Source organism: Parambassis ranga, chromosome 9 (assembly GCF_900634625.1).
Source record: "Parambassis ranga chromosome 9, fParRan2.1, whole genome shotgun sequence".
In the NCBI taxonomy this organism is placed as follows: Eukaryota; Metazoa; Chordata; class Actinopteri; family Ambassidae; genus Parambassis; species Parambassis ranga.
In genome coordinates, this window is record NC_041030.1 from 12,927,626 (window position 1) to 12,941,794 (window position 14,169).

The 14,169-nt window shown below is 41.3% G+C and overlaps 1 protein-coding gene across 1 annotated transcript in view; it reads right to left on the reverse strand.

The window, feature by feature from the left end:
• frmd3 (FERM domain containing 3) overlaps positions 1 to 13,733 on the reverse strand; it is a 37,987-nt gene extending 24,254 nt beyond the window's left edge. Inside the window, exon 1 of the mRNA XM_028413815.1 lies at positions 13,412 to 13,733. Coding sequence (XP_028269616.1) covers positions 13,412 to 13,516 — 105 coding nt within the window. The 5' untranslated portion in view covers positions 13,517 to 13,733. The remainder of the gene's footprint in view (positions 1 to 13,411) is intronic.
• Between the last annotated feature and the right edge of the window lie 436 nt (positions 13,734 to 14,169).

Genomic DNA, 14,169 nt, shown 5'->3' on the forward strand with positions numbered 1-14,169 from the left:
AAAATAAAACACCATCAGTCCAGGATGTTTCATCCAAGAAATCTTTGCAGCTCTGCTGATAAAACTCACAAACCTCTGAGCTGCACTGCCCTGTCATATTCACATAAAACGATCCCCTCTGGGGCAGTATTCCTGTGATGCATAAGTAATTTCACTGGGGTAAGATGTTGATGAAAAGAAGTACGTCAGCAGCTTTTTGGTCTCTTGGTGATGGTATTCCTGTTGTGATTATAATGTAGACTCAGCCTTCTCCACATTCTGGTTAATACAGTTCCTAAACATGATTCAGACACAGAGCGATCAATACTCACTCTGCATTTATCACCTTCTTCTCAGTCAATAACTACTCATCACACGCACATGCTCAGGATGATTCTCATATGCTTGTGTCAGTAGCTCTTCACACACACACACAGATAGAGCTGAATGTCAGGATGCTGTTCAGTTGATTTAGGGATACACACCTGTGTGTAAATCCCTTAGCCTAATAAATACACGTTCCATTCTTACCATCAGGCTATCAGCCTAAGCTGTCAATATCCATCAGAATGTCATTTTATATGCACCACAGATCTTTTCACCCAGTCTGTGCGTGTCCTTTACCAGCTCTATAACCTGCTGATGGAGGGGGATTGTGCTCATTTAAGCAGGACGGATTGATCCCGAAATCACCCGTTTGCCTCTGTTGTGATTTACCACCGGGGAACGCACATAAAACATTCACATCAACACAACACACACATGTAGGACCACAGCTGTCTTTTAAAGGCACATCTTGCTGTTAATGTAAAACAGCCAATCAACTTTAATGTCTCCATGGCAACTGATCACGTCCTGTAAAGTGCACTAACAAAGTCAAACTGCATTTATCCTTAAACCACAGGAGGTACTTGTTCTGGTGGTTTTTATTGCCTGTGAAGCATATACTGAAGGTGCTTCATGCTTCCTGCTACCAGCATCTCACTCCCCTAGAAGTGTTGGAAACAAATCGCCCTGCAGTACCTCCTTGTGATTAGCGAATTGTATGTTCAGCACTCAGTCAACAAACAAGCTGAAGACATTAGCGTAAGTCATTAGCTTTGCTAGGTATTTCTGTGTGCAGACATCTGCAATGAAATGCATGGCAGAGTCAGTGATTGACATCAGCTGACTTTGCTGAAAGGTTTCAGCTGAAGAGGACTTCTCTGCAAAGGCTAATGGTTTGTCAGACTATAGGCTGCAACCAAGCACCTCCACACAGCAACTGTGGTCTATAGCAAACATGTCTGGTGAGAACTAATATTATAGTCTATTTTTATACCTGCCACCAGCTAAATTTCAGCTCATAAAAATAAATAAGCACAAAAATAAATAAATGTGCCTCGACAGCACAATTGTAGTTTTAAACAGATATATTGGTTTATTTTTTTGTTGGCCTTATACCAAGTCAACACCTTCCTGTACTTACTACAGCAAAGTTAGGAGATTAACCTTGCCTTCAGCTTTATACCAATAAAGCATGGGTCAAACACCTAACACTCACTTCATACAACCTGCTCATCGTTTTGTCAGAGATCAGCTCATTTCCTGACAGAATTGTTGTTCAATAACCTCCTGTCTCCAGTCCCTTTGCTGTGAATTCCTATTCATGTGTAACATTAGGTAAACACTGCAATCTCTCACAGAGGCAACCTTTTTAAACACATTTCGTGGTGACTCACGCTCCACTTCTCAGCAAACAATCTGTTCTGTGCAGTAATTGCAGTATAGTGAAGATGTTGACAGAACAGCCACAAAAAAATAAGATATATCCTGTAAATGTCAACAGCAGCCACTCAGTGAGTAAAGCGTGGCCACATGATGACGTGAGTATAAACACATGCTACCAATGAAAGCAGATCAAACACAAAACATAGTTTTAGTAAAATGCATAAGGACACAATATTGTAAAGCAGCCAACAATTTCAGGACAACACAACCCACAGTGAAGAGAAATGAAAAATACATGTCCACCATACACAAAAGGAGTTCACATATGCAGAACTGACAAACACTGAGTACACATCATCACTTGAATATTTAATTAAGCACTATTCCCAGATGTTTAGCCATTTTCCTGAAGACTGGAAACAAGATAGTATAATGTCCTTCTGACTTGCTTTGTCTGTAGACAGCTTGTTTGGTTTAGCTGCTATTGAACCTACATTCAGACTCTGTGTTTTTAAGATCACAATGATCACAGTTCAGCCATTTAAAAAGTGGTGATATTTTAGTCATGTAAACAGCAGCAAACTGTGCAGAAAGGGACAAACAGTGCAGTCCATTCTTTATTAATCCTGTGTGTGACACTGTTGCAGAAGTAAGTGATGCAAAACTGACTGTGAGTTGCGATACTAAACATAATCTGGCTATGTACGGTAGTTGCCAGGGAGTCTTATAAATGCATATTGTTTTCTATCTATGCAGAACGAATTATCCTGCTAAACACTCTGACAGCTGTTTGTCTGCAGTTCAGTAGGAAACATAAAGTGGGTATTTAGTCATGCTACTGGACAACAATAAACAATACAGGAGCAAACAGAGTCAAATTCTGTCCAAACAGAGTCAAAGTGAGATGAAACTATGAGGCTCAGGGGAGTTACAGATTCATTTGGTCACTATGACTCCTAACTGCTACACTATTTTGTAGCTGTTGTTCATTAAAACTTTCAGAATGTAATTTTTTGCTTATGAACAACTAGTAAAATAGGGTAATTACAGAATGATTAATTGATTCCTTCTTCTGTTTTATTTGCCTAACATTGTATTTAATAACACTCGCAGTACAGGTGGATGCCCCCTGTAACCTCCGTTATGTCACTGCAGCAATAGTCAGCTGTCAATCATCTAAGACAGCGGTCCCCAACCTTTTTTGCACCACGGACCGGTATCATGTAAAACAATACTTTCACGGACCGGCACAGAAAAAAAAAGTGCATAGAGAGACAACTTACTCTTATGCTTAATTAGTGGGAGCCTTTGAGCTTTCCCAGCAATGAGGCGGTCCCATCTAGGGATAATGGGAGACATGACACCCGAAGCGTGTTTCTTATGTCCAGTCCACTCCGTAATTTTGTTTTGGCCGTCATTAATTGCTTCAGTCGTTCTTGTTCATGTTTTCTTCCATGGCTTGTCTTTTAATGCAGGGTGCTCGGTCTCGCAGTTCTGAAGGCTTCGTTGCCTCATTTGCGAGTCTGTCGCCACATATCACTCAGAGCGGACTTGGTGTGTGAGAATCACCTGTTGCAATAAATCCGTATTTTAAATAGGACTCCTGATATAGTCTTTTAAATGCAGGTTTCTTTTTCTTTGAAGGGGTAGGCTCCTCTTCTTCTGTCTCCTCGTTAGGCCTTTTCCCCTTTCCGAAGAAGCTCTCCAAAGACGTTTGTTTTTTATTTATTTTTGCTGCTTGTGGGCTTAATTTTGGGGCCGTATCCCGTGACCGAGACAAGCGTCTGGACAGGTGCTTAAAGGCACAGGCGGATTAATCTGATCGATTTATAAATGAAACAGCTGTCAGACTCAGATAATGAATAATATATGTTTTGCTCAGTCTTTCTGTGCGGCCCGGTACCAAATGACCCACGGACCGGTACCGGTCCCCGGCCCGGTGGTTGGGGACCACTGATCTAAGAGACAGCACATCCCTGCTGGCTGGTTCAGATTTACTGTTATATCACATTGACACCAGTAAGTAAATCAAGTGTGTGTCCCTGTGGATGTAGTCATGATTGTGTCTCTACACTAACCTGCTTGTGGTGTGTGTGTGTGTGTGTGTGTGTGTGTGTGTGTGTGTGTGTGTGTGTGTGTGTGTGTAAATGTGTGAGTGTGTTAGGTAAAAAACCTGTCTGTGTAAGCTGCATGTGTCCATCAGCCTTTGTGTGTTTGTGTATATCTGTCTACATCTCTTTAGGATTTGGTGCTGATCCGTGACAACAGTGTTACTAAGCTGTTAAATCTGAAGAGCAAACAGACATTTGACACACAGAGGGAGGAGAAAAACAGAAGAAACAGAATGAAAACAGATGTGCTGTGAGCCGTTTCTAGCCAGATCATCAAACGACACCTTTCCTCTGTCTGGTTCTCAGGGCAGACGATCGTGGGGAGAGGAGAGGTGGACCGATGCCAGGCAAGAAAAAAGAGAAACAAACCAGACACGGAGTGAAACAGGGCCAAACATGCTGAGAGGCTGGAAGAGAGAGTGGGCTAAAAAAGGAGTGAATAAAAGAGAGCTTGGACTAGTGAGGCAGAAAGAAAGGGACAGAGTGAGGAAGAGAGCGATAAAAAGAGTCTATGTCATGTCCGACAAGGGCCAAATACATATTTTATATATCCAAAGGCTGGGCATTAAAAATTAACCCGGTTATCCTGTCTTTACATGATCTCACCTAATGACGGCAAAGTGCTCCTCTCTGCAGCGCGCCTGAACACACAGATACATGCACACACTTTAAACACAGCCTCAGCATGCAGTGTATTCAGTTTAGCAAAAGCAAAGTGCACTTTAACGTGCATTCAAGAGTGAATGTATCCATCCACAGCCATTTTTTTTGTTCAATAAAGCATCCACCTTACAGCCCGCTGAGTCAAGACACGGGCCAGAAAACAAAGCAGAAAACATTCAAAACGCACTAATGCAATCAGTTATTTACTTTTGTTTCTACATATTCTCCTTTTGTTCATTTTATCAAATAAATTTACACTGACTACTGTGGACCGGAGCTACACCAACACAACAATCTTACTCAGCGCCGTCACTCTCAGCTCGTGCAAGCGCGCATGCACACCCTTATACGCACAGAGAACCCGGAAGACAACCACCGCCTGATTATCTGCTGCTAATTACAGCCACCAATGTCAGAACTCAATAAAACCTTCCGAAACTACACAACTCCTTAACTCAATAATACACCACTTCTCTCAAACCGTTACAATACGTACATAATCAGCATGTCTGGGCCTAAAATACCTCCCACTATAATAGTGGCTGCACATCCAGATACTTTTGTCCATATATTGTACAACTCACAGACTTCTTTACACACCCTGTGTAAAATAACACATGGAAATATACATTCAGGAAATGATTTAAAAAATGGGATGGTCTGTTTGTTGCAAGTAGGACTTAGATCAACACCAGTTAATGTTACCAAACAGATGCTAAATTACTTGTTAAAGACACTGAAGTCCATCACAGGTGAATTGCATAGTCGAGTCGAGCACTAGGACCCTGTGTGGCCTGGCGCAGTTAAACACTGCTTGTTGTTTAATTAATATGCGTGCCAGCTCGATTATGACTGGTCCTTATCGGCTCCAACACAATTCATTTCATGACACAGCATACCTAATTGGCTGAGCTGAAACGCATGAGAAGAAGCGTTAAATTCCTGCGAGAAAGCGACACACTCCTGTCTGCATACAGACCGAACCACAGGAGACACACAGAGAGAAGGTGGGAATTTAAAGATATGCCCTCTTTACCTCCACACAACCCATTTTAAAAGCCTGGTATCTGACCAAGGCAAACGCTACACTAATTCATGGCGTTTCTTTGTTGTCACTGCTGCTGCTCTTCAGGGAAATGGAGATTTAAGATTTAAGTGAACCAATTTTAAAATTTATTTACCAATTAGGACAAGTGTGTAAGCAAGCTTGTGTGCATGTCCAACCTTGTCCTTCTATTATTAACATTGCCAGTATTTCTACAGCCAGTTTGTATTCACCACCCAAAACTCAAGGCCTCCCAAGTTGATGAATAGATCGATCCGGAGGCTTGATGAGGAAACAACAGAGACAAATCAATGTGTTGGACGCAGGGTGTGGGGAAAGTAATGCAGAGGATTAAAGTAGAGAATAAGGCTTAAGAGATAAGACCTCTTTGGTTTCTATTTCTCACAACACAGAAATATTCTTCTGCCCCCACTTTTTTATTGCCTCAGTGTCTGAACTCTCTGTTGTAAAGTCAACTTTATACTGTGTCAGAATTTGTTGAAGCTGCATGACACTAAGAGAAATGTTCAAAATAGTTTTCTGCAATATTTAAACCATACTTATATTTGGAAACATTGATATCTTATTTTATATTTTAAGTTGTTTTGTCTGCTCAGTCATTCTGTTTGAGCTTTAAAGGCTATTTTTGACCATTTGAATGATTCGCCTGCTAAAATATTGAGAACGCTGGGAGTGTAATATCTTAAAATGGATTTTGCAGAGCCTGGATGCAAATACAAATCCTCCTCTGGGGCATCGCTGACTCCAAGATTGGAAGTGAGCAGCAGAGGATCAAACACTTCGAGTCGGCGCTCTAAATTATGGAGCGCATCCAATTTATAAGTTGAAAAACCTTTGGATTGACCTCACCACTATCTTCCTGCTCTATAATGGCCCTCTATAATTACACTATTTATGAGTAAATGTTCGATCAGTAAACTTGTGCTGTCTTTGTTTTTTAAACTGAAAGCGGATACTGGCAGGACCTCATATGTCAGAATGAAACCCACACAGCTCCAGTGTAGTATTGATCTCATGAGTAGCATTACACAGTGTGCAGAGTTTAACCTCTTCAACCACTGACCCACAACAGTAATGGCCTCTTGTCTGGAGCATCAGACTCAGCACATAGAAAGACTTATATTTGTTATTGTATGGCAAAGGGAGAGTAAATACTCCTCTATAAATTTAATAAGCATTGGAATAAGTGACTTTTACTATTATTTAGTAATAGTAAGAGGCTTTTTTGGTTGGCCAGCTAGTCCACCGTTACAGTCAGGTTTTAAACATGTTGGACAGCCATGGAATTCTGTATTGACATTCACTGTTCTAGGAGGATGAGTCCTCCTTACTGTTATGATTCTTCTGTAGTGGTAACGCAATGTCAAGGGTCTCTCTAACACAGTAAAACATTTCACTTGGCACAAGTGCGTTAGTTCCAGACTCTGGTTTATGTAATCTGATTTGAAGAATTGCTTTTCATCATAAAGTCAACTTTATACTGTCCCAGACGTTGGTTTGGTATCAAATAATTGCATTTCAATTGCTATTTATTATCAATGCTTCTTGTTTAAGTAGGACAAAGTTCAAACAGATTTAGGAAAAATCTTTTTAAATTTAGTTTAGTTTTAATTTTAACTTAATTTTTTTTAAGATAATTCTCTCCTTCTCTGTGACCATTCATACCATGGTGACTGTGACCTTGTCCCGGAGTAGATGAGAAAAACCAATTACCGTATCATTACAATGCTCCAGAGATACTCACATACAACATGTGCACAAAGCCATGCACAAAGGAACACACATGATATAACACATGGCACCTCTTTATGAGTTCATGGCTGGGCAAACAGCCTAATACACTTTGAAATAGAGCTATAAATTATCAATATATGGAGGAGGAGCAGTTCCTGTAATAATGAATCGTCATCACTCTCACTCTGTGTGCAGCTGGACAGTAACTCATAGCAGGAGAGAGAAAGTCTGACAGCAAGGGTATGACGACAGCCGCTGCACTATTGTGGAAACGTGTGCTCATGGCTGAAGCAACTCTCTTATCTTTGCACCACAGCAGGTTCAAACCAGTCATGAGAAAAGAAAACTATGTGTGTGGAAAAAGATTCATGTGAGTGTGTTTGTCTAATTTGCATAATTTAGCACAAATTAGTGCATTTCTGTGTAGGTATACTTGCCAGTGTCTATAATGCAATAGGCAGGGCAATGCATTAATGCAGTCTACCACATGTGCACACATCACACAATGAGCACTAAAAACATTTTCCTGCTCCACACCATTCACCGTCATGCATGGGGTAACATGTGCATGCATCAATGCAGTGTTTGTTTTGATGGTTTTGTAGTTATATGGGTTGATTTTGTTTACTTCAAACAGCCTTTAGAAAATTAGTGAAATGGGCCAGCATCTGAAATCACTCTGCTACCATCAACCCATGACAACACAGAGTAAGTAAGTGGCCTGTGGTTGTGTGAAAAATGCATAGAGGATGGGACTCATTACAATGGTAGGTGTCCAAATGGCAGAGAAGCTTGATACAGATAGGGGACGTTTGCCTGTACCATGTTGTCAAATGATCCGTTTTATTCCACATAACAAAGGATATGAACTCCATATCCATACTTCATACATGACCTCCAGCCTCCTGAGTAATCCTTTTTATCATTATGTCCAGTAGCTCTTGGCACACTCAGAAAGGACAAGATATATAAAAGACAATAAAAATAATAATAAATAATAAAAAGTGATAAAAATGATATAATAATAATAAAAATAGAAATCTATTATCAAGTCCAGCAGGATGTCATAAAGTGCACAGTATTGCAGTGGTGCATATCACAGACTTAAGTACAGGGTGTGACTGTGTCTGCAAGTATCTGGTGTGAGTGTCTATACGGGGGAGGTGTGTGTGTGTGAGCAGGGGGAGTGATTGATTTTAAAGCTCTGGGGAAGAAGCTGCATCTCAGTCTGCTTAGAGTCTTTATGTTTCCATACCTCTTCCTGGAAGGAAGAGGTATGGAAACAGGGTGGGATCAGCATATAATGAGTCCAGATCTGGGAGAGGACTGCCTACAATCCCCTGAGCGGTTCTCACCACCCGGGTCAAGTCTTTTCTGTCCTATGCAGTGTAGCTCCTGTACCACACTGTCGCACTGAGACAGAGGATGCTCCCTACTATGGCTCTGTGGAAGTTTATAAGCAGCTGAGAGGAGAGTCCAGCATGTTTCAGTCTTGCTGACTTGTATGAGGAAGAGGCACAAACAGGATTGAATGAGGAGAGGAGTGTGTTCCATCTTCCTGGACCTCCTAAAGTCCACAAAGAACTCTTTTGTCTTGCTGATGTTGTCAGAACAAGGTTATTAAATCAATTGTTAAACCCATCCACATCACTGCTCTTTTGTCTATATTTAACCCAAGTGATCACACTTAGTGTCATTAGTAATCAACCTTTTTTGTTGATATGAGGATGTGTTGTAAAATCAATGTCATTCCAAAAATTACTTTTTCTAAATTCACTCAGAAAATCCACATAACTGTGATCAGACTTAGTCCTCATGATAATGGAATAGTGGAATATTATTCAATGTGGCAACAGTCTGTCCCTCAGGATGATCTGATGCTCAACTGTCCTCGAGCAAAGCAGCGATGATCAATGTCTGTGTGACCTCCGACCTACATTCCTTTTTAACTATCTCATCGTCGTTTTTTATTTTTCATCAACACTTTGCCTGTTTTTAATACTTTTTTCTCTTCCACATCTTCTGCTTTTTTCAAAAGCAAGCTAGGCCTGCCAGTTTCATTTCAAATCTATTTCATGTTTTAATCTGCTTAATCTTTTTGTCCCCACACCCCATTTCCTCTCTTACACCCTGCTGATTTGTTGCTGTCATTCTCACAGCTCACATATTGCAACCATCCATGTCATCCTGCATTTTGTCTTATAAACTATCTCGCTCTCTTTTTTGATGTGTACCTCCCTCCCTTCTATCCTGCCATCTCATCTCTCACCGCTTACTTGCACAAGTCAGAAAAAGGATTCTTTCTCTTTAGTCATCTTCAGGGGAGCATCAAAGAGGCGCCGGCAAGAGGGATAAGAATAGAAAACTGATGCTATTTATAACTTGCAACAAAGAATGCCTACTACCCAAAACAGGCGCACTGACTCGACTGGGCTCACACACAAAGCTGGTAAAAACACTACACACCCCTCATTGAGCAAACAAGAGACAGATGCAGTGAAAAGCAACGCCAGCATCAATATGTACCTTAAATGGCAGTGATGCATCGATACGACGACACACCCCAAAAATAGAAGCAGACTATTCTGCAGGATATATTACAAGCTTTCAGAAGTTCAAGTTATTATGGCGCTGAGCAGTAATTTCCCGCTAAATATGGTGAATTAATGTCTGCAAAACTTTGGCTCAGTGGCTACTTTTAAATCTTTCATGCTTTCAACGAACACACACATACAGTACATGCGCATACACACACTCATCTTGCAGCGCATCGCTGACAGATGACTGATGTTGGCCTCATGAAGAACAGTGATCCCCTTTAACTATACATGATGTGTCACAGAGAAGAGGGAGGGAGGAGGAGAGGACAGCAGAGGAAGCAAGCAGATATAGACAAGAGATTTAAAAGCACAAAGTAAGAAAAAGTGGTCGGAGAAGTAAATGTGAGGCTGAAAATGGAGCAGAGAGTAAGTGGGGTGAAGCAGGAGATGGAGGAGTGGAAGGTTAAGAGGAGATGATGGAGAGAAAAAGGGGATGGAGAAATGGGAGGATGAGAAGAGAAGAGGACGTCACTGTGTATTGATCCTGACATGTCTCTCCTCCAGCAGGTTTGACTTAGCATTACCACTGAACATGAGAGCAGCAGGCTGGACACGTTTAGCCCCCCAGGCTGTAGACACACAGCAAAACACAGACACACACAGCCACATACCCTCTCTACCTGACTTATAATCTGCAGTCAAGCTATTTTTGGAGTCACGAAAAAACGTATTAAACTTACTTAAAAATAATTAAGCTCTGCTGTAAGCTGCTGTCACAACTCTTTTCAGAAACAATGTTCTCCATCTAAATGAGTAGTGACACACGTTATATTGTAACAGAACAAGTCTTGATATTTAGAAGTAAGACTTCATCCGTTTTAAACTTGAAAAATTAAATTTAATTCTTTAAAATTAGAAAAATAGGGAAGAAAAGGGTTCTGAAACAGAATTTCAAACAGTGTATTTTTCATGTGAGTTTGGTTTCAGCATTTCCTTTTAAAGAGCTGGGCATTGTAAATGTTTTACATTGATTATATTCATGACAAACCAGTGATAACCTGATGCCTTCTACAGAGGAATGGACCAACCATCAGATAACCAAGCAGACTGCTTTTTACCGTCATCACCATCATCCATCATGGGCAACATTTAAAAAGACAGGTTGCTAGGCAATCTCATGAATCCCACGAGAATCCAGCTGCTTTGCAACACAAGATCACTGAGGTGTGTATATGGACAGCCAAAAACATCTGCTATCAAAGCTGAAGAGTGGTTAAAATCACATTGCTCTGGACCTCACATGTCTTCGACTCACCACACCCAGTAACATATCACTATGTTTATCCTTGCAGACACCTGAGTTGCTAAACTATTTTCTTGTCTACCTGGAGGAGGTGTTGTACACAGGCACTGCAAACAGAAAAGCAAATTGCCGAGATCATCCAGGCATGACCTCATCCACTTTTAAGGAGATTTTCATGGTCTATTGCCTCAGAACCATTCACATTTATTGTGAAGAAATTTTAAAGTCTTGGGGATTATTCATGCAGTGCCAAACACTGCACCCAGAAGGGACCTGGCTAATGCATCTGTGTTTTATGTAAAGTCAAGGACTGACACCGCAGAGGAATGTTAAAGGAAATAAGGGCATCACAGACTCACATTGAGTAACGTGACTTGCGCTCACAAGCAAAATCTGAGAAAGATTTAAACACATTATTCTTAGAATATTTATGCATTCAATATTGTGCTGTCTTCGGAATCTTATCCTGACCTACATATTCAGCACAGTGGGGTAAAGCAGACAGAAGAAAATAGACAGTGGGAATGCAGAGTGGGGTAAAATGAGCAGATAAAGTCAGAGATGGAAGTCTCTGTGTGGTTGAAAGAAGAGAAGTGCTGTTGTTGAGCAGCAGAAGTGTAGCATGAGGAGCGCAGGATGTCATGAAATATGTAGGAAGGAGCAGCTCAGCACCGGAACACAAAGCCATTAAAGAAAGCTCTGGAAAATGCAGTCAGCTATAAATATAAATGTCAATTTTCTTATCGCTCATAGATAGACAAACAGGCAGCTAAAAGCATGGACACACACTCAGAGTCGCCAACTCTTGCAGTCAAGCATGTCCTGCTGAAAAGCCTGAGTGTAATGTTCTCTGACGTCTACACAGAGTTTAACACACTTCTGTGCTCTCAAAGACACAAGCACACAAGTGAACATGCATGAAACACAAAGAAGCAAACCTCTCCCTCTCTTTCTCAGTGCAGTAAATCATTGATTGGGTACACGCAAAAGACTAGAGAGACAGTTAGTGTGACATGCAGCGGGAGTTTTTCATCTTTTTCAGGGTCAAACAACAGGGCCGAGGCAGTGGACAACTTCCTCTGAAGATGCTGTGTTGACACAGTAAACTCCTAACCCTAACCCTAACTAAAAGGGGTGTCAACAAGCTGGCGGTGAATTTGGTGCAATGCCGAAGTTCGTCTTTGTGTATTTTAAAGATGTGCTGTTTAATTATGAGTCATAATTTGGCAGATTAACAGGATTTTAACTCTCTGACAGTAGCTGCAGCTTATGCTCGTAGAGCCACATGGGACCTACTTTGTTTGTAGGAAACAATCTCCCTTTGTTCAGGCAGCCTAAAAAAAATAGTATTGAATCAAACAGAAATTGATTGGATGCAACGATCAGGGTTAGTTCGTCCCCTCCGTTTTCCAGTTGGCTGGTTTTTACATCAGTTCATTGTCTGTGTAGTGTCTAAATTACAAATGAACGGCTTCCGACATGTCCGGTCAGAAATGTTGGTATGCCTTTAATGTTGCCAGATGCAAGGCAAGAAAAAAAAACATCAGAAGCTACACTATTAGTATACACTGTCACTGACCACCATCTCCATCAGACTGTGTCCACACTGGTTATCAGATCCTGCTTATCATGTATAAGCCAGGTTTTGTTGTAAAAACAGTACGTGTCCGAAAGAAAGAAAGAAAGAAAGAAAGAAAGAAAGAAAGAAAGAAAGGTGATTTTGGATTTCAGCACCATGGACAGAGTTCAGATAAACTTGTTTTACAGCGTTACTTATATGCTGCATGTCTGCACAGTGACTTCCTCTGGCTGTGTGATGATGGTGTCTGGGTGGAATCGACATGTACAAAAGTGTAAGCTCATTCTGCCCCTCTCAAAGACTCACAGTGCAATCCATAACCAGAAGAGTTATAGTTTCTGTCCCCACCACCACCACGCCCATGCAGCTCCATCCTTTCCTCTAAAGTTCACCCTAACTTCTCGCCATGTGAGTCTTTCTATGATCAGCCAATACAATGATTATACGTATGTTTTTTCTCTTCACCATATGCAGCAGTGAGCAAAGCAACCAGTGTGTCACAGCAGCATGGAGAACGTTGACATGCGTGTCTCATATACATAAATGGCGGTTTAATCAGTATATTGATAAACAGCTACTACAGTATCATATCGATACTGTACATGATCTTAATTTGATGCTCGTTGTGTTCATGAAAATAAAATGAAATTCCTCCGCTGCGTCCACGTGATATTTGCAATAATCACAGAGCACAATGCATGAGGTGCGCGAGGTTTGTCGTTTTACCTGAATACTGCAGGAGATCTCGGAGTCATCCAGTAACCGGATCGTGCACAGGATCTCCTGGTCCAAGGAGCGGATACTGGGGCTGCGAAACCGGAGCATTTTCATCCTTCTGTCGGTTCTGTTTCAGCTCCTCATGTCAGCGGCTCCACGGGCGCACACGTAGTTCTACATACACGGAAGGCTCTCGCTTACGCGCGCATACATGTGTCGCAGGTCTTGTAACCCCTTGAGACGCCCTTGGAAATGAATGGGTGGATGGAGAGGTGGATAAATGGATGGAGAAGAGAATGGATGGATGCAACAGAGACGAAGGGATAAAGGGAGGAGGGCTTGGATCCGTCTGGTGCCTGCTGACTGAAGGATCCACACAAGACGGGGGATGGCTCTCTCTCTCTCTCTCTCTCTCTCCCTCTCTCTCTCTTCCCCACCACCTCTCCAAATGTCAGCGCGCACCTTCACATTGTTTAGGTGGTGATGCTGTGAATGTAAATTAGTCACCACCCAGTGTGATTGATAATCTTTTGACAACCACTTTTTGTTTTAATATTCAGTTTGGGAAAAGATGTATTCATTGTACACAGACCTTTTTTTTATTCCAGTTTTCAAAGTTATTATACAATCTGCGAGCCAGAGTTTTACAGACTGCTGGTTTGGAAATAGTCTAAATCGATAACACGGGCAACCGCTTGAAATTGCTCTTTTTATACAACCAAAGAATGTAAATGTCTGTGATACTTTAATATCGCATCAATAAATCA